The sequence below is a fragment of the Triticum dicoccoides genome, chromosome 6B (assembly GCF_002162155.2).
Source record: "Triticum dicoccoides isolate Atlit2015 ecotype Zavitan chromosome 6B, WEW_v2.0, whole genome shotgun sequence".
NCBI classification, from domain to species: Eukaryota; Viridiplantae; Streptophyta; class Magnoliopsida; order Poales; family Poaceae; genus Triticum; species Triticum dicoccoides.
Genome location: NC_041391.1, coordinates 579,364,032 through 579,371,921, shown reverse-complemented (window position 1 = coordinate 579,371,921; position 7,890 = coordinate 579,364,032). Strand labels below are relative to the sequence as shown.

At 53.4% G+C, this 7,890-nt stretch overlaps 1 protein-coding gene across 1 annotated transcript; it reads left to right on the top strand.

Moving 5' to 3' along the window:
- The first annotated feature begins 3,048 nt into the window (after positions 1–3,048).
- LOC119323580 lies at positions 3,049–5,711 on the top strand. Its single transcript, XM_037597277.1, has 7 exons — positions 3,049–3,293; positions 3,451–3,664; positions 3,803–3,995; positions 4,123–4,324; positions 4,471–5,034; positions 5,173–5,285; positions 5,456–5,711. The coding sequence occupies exons 1-7, from the start codon at positions 3,243–3,245 to the stop codon at positions 5,568–5,570; spliced, it is 1,452 nt and encodes a 483-aa protein (XP_037453174.1). The 5' UTR covers positions 3,049–3,242; the 3' UTR covers positions 5,571–5,711.
- Positions 5,712–7,890: the final 2,179 nt, after the last annotated feature.

Here is a 7,890-nt window from a genome sequence, read left to right as displayed (position 1 = left end):
TGGGTCGGACTGATGGGTCATGAAGATAAAGGAAGACGACCACCTCCTGTGTCCGGACATGACTCCTGTATGCGTGAACGGCAAGACAAGTGTCCGGATATGCTATTTCCTTTCCCTGTAAACCGACTCTGTACAACCCAAGGGCCCTCTAGTGTCTATATAAACCAGAGAGTTTAGTCCGCAAGTGGGGTCATCATATCATAGGCTAGACAAGCTAGGGTTTAGCCATTGCGATCTCGAGGTAGATCAACTCTTGTAACCCCTAAACCCATCGAATACAATCAAGCAGGATGTAGGGTTTACCTCCTTTAAGAGGGCCCGAACCTGGGTAAACATTGTGTCCCTTCGTCCATTGTTACCATTGATCCTTGGGCGCATAGCTTGGGTCCCCCTACCCGAGATCTGCCGGTTTTGACACCGACACCCTTCTTTAAATTACTTGTGGCAGATGCGGGATGAACTCCTACCTCATGGTCGCATACGAGCAATTCAAGAGGAATTGGCGGGATTCTTTCTTGACCACGTCATACATAAAGATGGAGAATGCCATGTGGAAGTTGACATGGATTTTAGATGTTAGGAATTGTAAGAGATGTTATGTTGTATATATGTAGTAGCGTCTGATAGATATACGAAAACTTGTTGTTCGACCAATCTCGAAGAAAGAGAGGTCACTTCTCTCTGTACATATATGTTCATGACGATCTTGTGTAATTAGTGGTTCGTTCATTTGCTTACTAGCAAGCGTGTCGAGTTCTCTCTATACGTATAGTACCTAGCGTCGACCAAGCACGGAGAAAGAGAGGTCATTTCTCTCTATTAGCTAGCTAGCACAACATGATGACCCCCCCCCCCCCTTAAAAAACCCCAGCTACCTTTTGGTCCCGGTTGGTGTTGACTAAAGGTCCTCCTACCTGGGCGCCCCGCAGCGGCCACGTGAAGCCCCTTCTGTTCCAGTTCGTAAGCAAACCGGGACTATAGGTTTTGGGCTTTAGTCCCGGTTCCAGAACCGGGACTAAAGGCCCTCTGGAACCAAGCTGATGCCCTGTTTTCTACTAGTGAAGGAAGATGGAACGTGAAGACTGGTGGCGGCTTACAAGGTGGGCCTGTTAAAGATCCAAGGCCCGGTGGTAGAGTTGTGACCCGGAGGGTGTGAGCCGCCACAATGGCGACTTGCCTAACAAGGCAAGGCGACTTAGAAACCGAGTCGGCCACGTTGTGTGATCCGGCTTGAACTCTTGTAAGCCCAGGGCATCGACCTGTGTATATAAAGGCGAGACCTTGCGGCGGGTTAACCCAAGAAACAATTGATCAAGAGCTAGGTCAAGTGATTTCATTCCATTGTAATCGATATTCAAGCTATAGTCAACAAAGCAGGATTAGACTTTTACCTCGTTGAGAGGGGGCCGAACCTGGGTAACTTTGTATCCTTTGTCCCGTTCAACCCCTTCGAGCTAAGCTACGTCGTGATGGCTCCATACCTAAATCTTTTCACAAGGGCATCTGCCATGATAAAACCACGACAGATGGCGTCCTCCCGTATCCGTGTCCGTGGACTGGTCCCCTCTATCTGCGGGCGGGCGCGAGAGAAAATTTGCGGGTTTGCCGTTGAAGATGCCCTTAGTCTTGGTGATCTTGTCTAAAACGTGCACGGCGCACAGCAGCAGTGTGCGTGACTGGCTTGCATCAAATTTCCTTTGACCCGAGCATTTCCGCCACGCTTCAACCGGCCACGCATATTTTGCAAATGATTTGGAACAAGTACATGCGTCACCGCTTCCACGTCACTGCCAATATATACACATGGTTGGATGCGATTGGTATTGTCAGTACGCAGCAGGGCAGACCGAGTCTTGGCATTCACGGCTACTCCTATTCTGCAGCAACTCTAGAGCACAAGCAGCACGGGAGGCAGGGAGGTCGCTGTTTCGAAGTAACCGAACCGACGCATGCACGCGTCTCGTCCGTCCGACCAGTCACCGCGAACAGGCCGTGTGTAGCTGTCAGCAGTCAGCTGCTGGTACGTCGCGCGCATGTTCCCACGAGTCATGTCACCTCGCTCCACGACGCCATTGTCATGAGGATTACACAACACAAGCAAGCACAGGCACACAACACACCGACGTCGACGTCGCTAACCCGATCGCCGGCCCGATCGAGATGAGTTGTCAATCACGGCGACGCAAAAAGGACCGGCCGAACTTAGCATCCCGGGCGAAGAGTGACCATGGCGTCCCGCAATACCCGGTCGACACGCGCGCTCCGTCCCGACGCGTCGTCGATCGATCCGTCTCGTTCTCACGGCCCGATCGAGCGCGCGCACGTTGTCAGGCCACCCGATCCCGATCACCGCGCCACCGGCCGCCCTTCCGGTGAAAGGCGGGCAGCTGGCTGCGCGTACAGCCGCGCGCTGCCGTGCCGCTGTCGTGCAAGGCGAAAAGCATCGAGCACGTAGCTTAACGGCACGTACGTAGAGCCCTAGCCCGGAGCGCCCGGGTCGCTGTCGCCGTTGCCGGAAAAGAGGCGCCGGCCCCTTCCGTTTCCGGCATTGGTTAGGCAGGCCGATGGATCGATGGAGCTGCCGATGGGCGGGCGTACGTGAGTGGCCGTAGCTAGCGTCGACGTACTCATACTCCTTTCGCGGGACGGGTAAGGCTGGTCATAGTGGGAGTAACATAGGTAATAACATAGATGCCACATAAGCGAAATTGGTGATGTGGCAAGTAGTTAATGAGGAGAGAGGCAAATAGAGTAACATAATATGTTACCATCACATAGCGGTTTCCAATGCATAATGAGTCTACAAAGTAATAAATGAAGGCAACTATGTTACCACACCTATGACACTACCCACTATGAAGGTAGTAACATAGACTAGTAACATATGTATGTTACTAGTCTAAATTACTCTTCGCTATGACCAGCCTAAGCACAGTACGTAGCTCCCACTTGCGTCCTGGCAAGAGCTTCGGCTGGGCTAGCTCTCCACAGGGTACTAGCGTTGGGCGCGGCAAAGCCAAGCCAGCGGCATGATATAAGCTAGGAGGACGCGCCGCTGTTCCAGCTGCCCGCTTTACCTAATAGCCGTCAACAGAATTCGGCTTGCTCGCTCTGATCGCTTCTGCCAAACGCGCTTCATCTGCTCGGCTCGCTTCTCCGGCCGTTGCTGCGCGCCGGCGAGACGACCCGCCCGGCTGCTCTGCTTGCTGTGTGCGCCTCGGTTGGCCGTGCGGTTCGGATCGATGATGCATGCGCCGGCGGGGAGGAGACGGGCCTTCCAGCCTCGCGACGAGGTACGTACGTATCGGCTTCTTTTGATCTGCTTGTGATCTCTAGCTTAATTTGCTGCCACGGCGGTCATCTTCTTGCTAGCTGCATGCCTGCTGCTTTTTTGTGACATGCTGCTCCAGGTCCAGGGTTGTTGGTGTTTTGATCGCTTCTTCTTTTCAGGCCACTCACTTTGTCATGGGCGATTTTGCGCTAAGCAACGACCCCAGTACGATGCTGCTCCACGGCCGCGACAGATCGAACAGCACCTATCCGGATGTGTTCTCGGCAAATCCAAGACCCATACAAGGATATGGCGCAAACGAATCACCACGCCAAACGAGGAGCTTCTGTGCACAGGCAACTCGGAAGAACGATGCTACTGCCCTCCCGATGAGTATGCATGCCCCACCCCGTCGACCCTGCTGTCTGTACATTTCATTTCCTCGTGATAGATCACGAGCCGGTGCTTTACGATGATGGGCTGGCTTTTCCAGGTAAAGTTTTATGATGATCACACTTGAAATGCGCGCAGGTGCAGAAGCAAAACTGTTCTCCGCTGACGGGTACGCTGGAATCCGCAACGTCTCAGGCGTTTTCTGCTCACCAGAAGGGGGTGACGATACCGTGCGAGCACAGGACGATCAGCACAAGAACAGAGAGAGTGATCTGCTTCTCTTCGACTGGCCTGAGCTGGATGACTTGGAGGATCTCCAGACAGACCTGAGGTACTACTACTTTTAATAATAATTACCCTTTAATTGCTGCCTTGTGCAAGCAAGTGGCTGTTAGTACTGTACAGTATGCGTTACTTCTTCTCTGAAGCCCTTTCTTGTTTCCTCGTCTGATCTGAAGAAAACTCGATTCGGCGTTTGAGCTAGGGAGCGACTATTTCGATGTCCCGATGTGGCCTTCGATTTGCTCGCCGGACGTTCAGCTCGTGCCGAGCCCGAGCAGCCACTTCGACAACCCCCGCCCGTCCAATGTTGCGAACGAGAGCGCGACTAATCCTGCATTAAAGCCAGCTATTTCAGTTCGTGGCACTAGCGATCAGCAGGTACATTGAGACTCTTATCATCCTGATTGTTTTCCCCCAAATTTGGAAGGTTCCATATGGGGAATCTTGGTTCATGATTTCTGATAAGAATCTTTGCTTCCGTTCCATCTAGGAATCCTGCTAAATTTTCTCTTCACCTCGTGCAGATCAACACGCACCAGCCATCCAGGAAGAAAGGACGGGAGACGCCACTGAACTCTTCTTCTTCCTCCGTGGAGATCGAGCACTTCCCGCGGCTGTCAGACGCCGACCTCCTCTGCCCCTTCGACCTCCATGACATGGTCGTCCCAACATCGTCCAGCGTCATGTGCAACGACGAGATCATCATGTCTTCCTCCGCTGCTCGCGCCAGCCCAGACGATCTCTTCTCGGCTTACGTCCCGACGAAGAATAATCGGCCGCGTGCGACTCCGGACATGATCCTGGACGAGATGGCCGGGAACCCGCTGGAGATGTACTTCCCTCCGCTGGCCACGTACGAGCAGCCTCAGGTGCCGATGAGTGGCACCGCCTCGACGCTCCCTGCTGAAGGCTTTGCAGGCGACGGTGCTCTGAACGGTGCAGCCATGCAGTTTGGCTCGAAGCCTTCCAAGGGGAGAAGGAGTTTGGGAGGGGCACGTGAGAAGGCTCGACCGTGGTCGGTTTCGGAAGCGGCGCCGGCGCCGGTGAGGCATCTCGGGTTCCAGAAGCTTCAGGAAGGGATGAATCAGGTCACTGAGACTCACTCTAACCTGCTTACCTGCATACTATCACCATCTTGCATATGACCTTTTTCCATGTGATGAATAATTACAGTCTGCACATACATCTACTAACGTGTTCATCTTTGTAAAAATGTGGTTTTGCAGTTGGATGTGGGAACCAAGACGTGCATCAGAGACGCCCTGTACCGGCTGGCCAACTGCGTGGAGCACAGACATCAGGTAGTAGAGCAGAATGTGGGTTCCTCGGCTGCAAACAGGCAAGTGCACGACATGACATGACATGACATGACATGCATGTCAGCTTCTGAAACCTGTCTTCTGATAATACCATCCTCTTCTGTCGCTACGATCGGAGAAATGGGAACATGGCCCTCTAATTGGTCACTCGATCCAGATGCTGACCGTGCATTTCTGGGGCTGTTGGCAGGCTCAGCACATCGAGCGTATGGGCGGAGACCGAGAGGAGCCCTATGGATCGCTCCGTGGCGCAGCTTCTTCTGCAGAAGCCGCTGGATCAGAGGACGGCGAATCGTGCCGCGTGATAATATCGTCGTTCGACTCGGGGATCTCCTGGCGTAGTGGTTCAGTGGCACCCATTATGATTCCACTGCAGAGTATGTGTATGTATGTGCGAACGAGCGTGTAAATGTAGTACGTATGATACAGTCTAGCCTTTGACAGTCTGAGCGCCCGCGTGTTATTCGCCTGATCGACCTAGTTCCATGGGCAGACCGCCCGGTCAGATCACGAAATTTCAATCCAGACAGACGCATCAAACGAGCCCAGACGTTCGGGCTGACCGACACCTATTATATCAGTCTATATACAGGGCGGAAATGGAGTGGCCTGGGTGCGGCTGGCCGCGTCCGTCACATCGGCTTGGCCTAGCCTAGCCCACGCCTACCTCACAAGTATCTCATCTGAAAGACCCTAAACCGCAGTCAATTCAAACTCCACTTCACTCCCCTCTCCGTCCGCTCCATTTTTGATCCACTCCGAATGTGTTCGATGGCCGACGACCGAAGCACGCTGCCTCCAATGGGGAATCCCGCTCCGACGACGACTGGTCAAGCCTGCTGCGCGAAGCGGAGCCCGACGATGTGGAGGAGGTCACCCTCCGCATCGCGTTGAGGCGTTCGATGGTCGACCGAGGCGGATCCGGCAGCGGCGGGTCAACTTTGTCAGCGCCCGGCGCCTGTCGACACAGTGCCAGCGACGACGTCGGCCCTTCCTGCTCGGCGCGCAGCTCCAGCCGCTCCTCCAGGTATGCCGCCCATCAGTCCACCACCACCACCATCCTCTGCTTCGGTGGTGGTACTCGACCACCACTGGGTCCTCGTGCCCACGCCGGGGGCGGCGCACATTGGGGCGCCCCAATCCGAGGCACAAGCAGCAACAGGCAAGGGAGAGGGCAGCTACGGGGGAGGCGATGTCCGCGCGCTGTTCGATCCCGAGGTCGCGCTCCTCGCGCCGATCCTCTGCCGCTCTCTCACGTCGGCGAAGACCAATGCGTGACGCCTCCGCCACAATAATGCCAAGGCGCTCCAACTCGCCATCAAGTTGTCGGAGCGCGATTCAAACAAGGAGGTGGTGGCGAGGCGAAGGCGGCCCGCCATGCGAAGGAGCAGGACCGTCTGCTTCACGGGCTGTCAGGCAAAAGGTTCAGCTCCAACTCCAACCTGATGGATGGCTTCACCTCCAACTTCGACAACGACGCACCTCCATACACCGACGCCTACACGGAGGAGGGGCACAATCGTGCTGACGACTGGAAATGGACTACGAGTTGGGAATCCAATTTGCCCTTCATTTGAAGTTGGGACAACATCAAATCCCAATCCGAACAACAACAAAAAGAAGTCAAAGACGACAAAGGCAACAGGTCCGACATTCTCAACTCTTGAGGATATCCTATTGGTTAAATTTTGATTGGCCACAATAATGGATCCCATATGTGGCACAGAGCAAAAGGGAAACAAAAGGAATATCATGAACAAAAGCAATATGTGGAGCCGCATCCTATCGTCACCAACCGCAATGTAGCATCTCCCCATCATCGATGGGGATCATTAAGGGGAAGTGAACAAGTATATCGGCTACTATTCACAACTGATTGGCCACCCTCAAAGCGGGATGGAGTGTCGACTCACGTAAGCTAAATTATTTCATCTTGTCATCATTTGCATATGCTTGCGTTTTCTGCATTCCCATTGTCATACATATTTTGTTTGTCAGATGGTGGTGGCGACCACTATGTACAAATCGCACGGGGCGGAGGATGCCAAGATAATGTTGGCGGATGAAACCCTCTTGAATGAGGATACAAAGAAGTGGCTTGTGGGGATGAAGAAGGAGATCAACGAGCGTAGGGAGTATGAGGCTGCGAGGGCGGTTATGGACACAGTGGGACAGGAGGCAAGGATGCATGCGGAGCAGGAGGCAAGGATGCAGACGGAGCATGCCGCATGGATGGTGTCCGACGAGTGATCCGGCCAGCCAGCGAGTGATCCGTCACGTTTGAAGTTTGATTTAATTTTGACATGTCTGGATTGTTGAACCATGATTTGTTTTGCTTTGTTGTATTTGTTTCAAACTGGTGAATTGCATCGTATGATCCGTAATTGAGATGTGTAAATGTGCGGCAGCCCAAAACGAGGGGTCGCCCAGCGCTGTCCACAGGCGCTTATAGAAAGCGGCAATGCAAACAGCAAACACATTAAGTTCGAAAAAAGAAAAAAAAAGCAAACACCTTTAGTTCAATAGAAAAAAAGGATGGCAATAACTGCCACACGTGTGGCATACTAGCCATCCGCCTACACACCATGTGGGACGTGAGTAGGAGGCAGCTCACGGGTTGTGTGT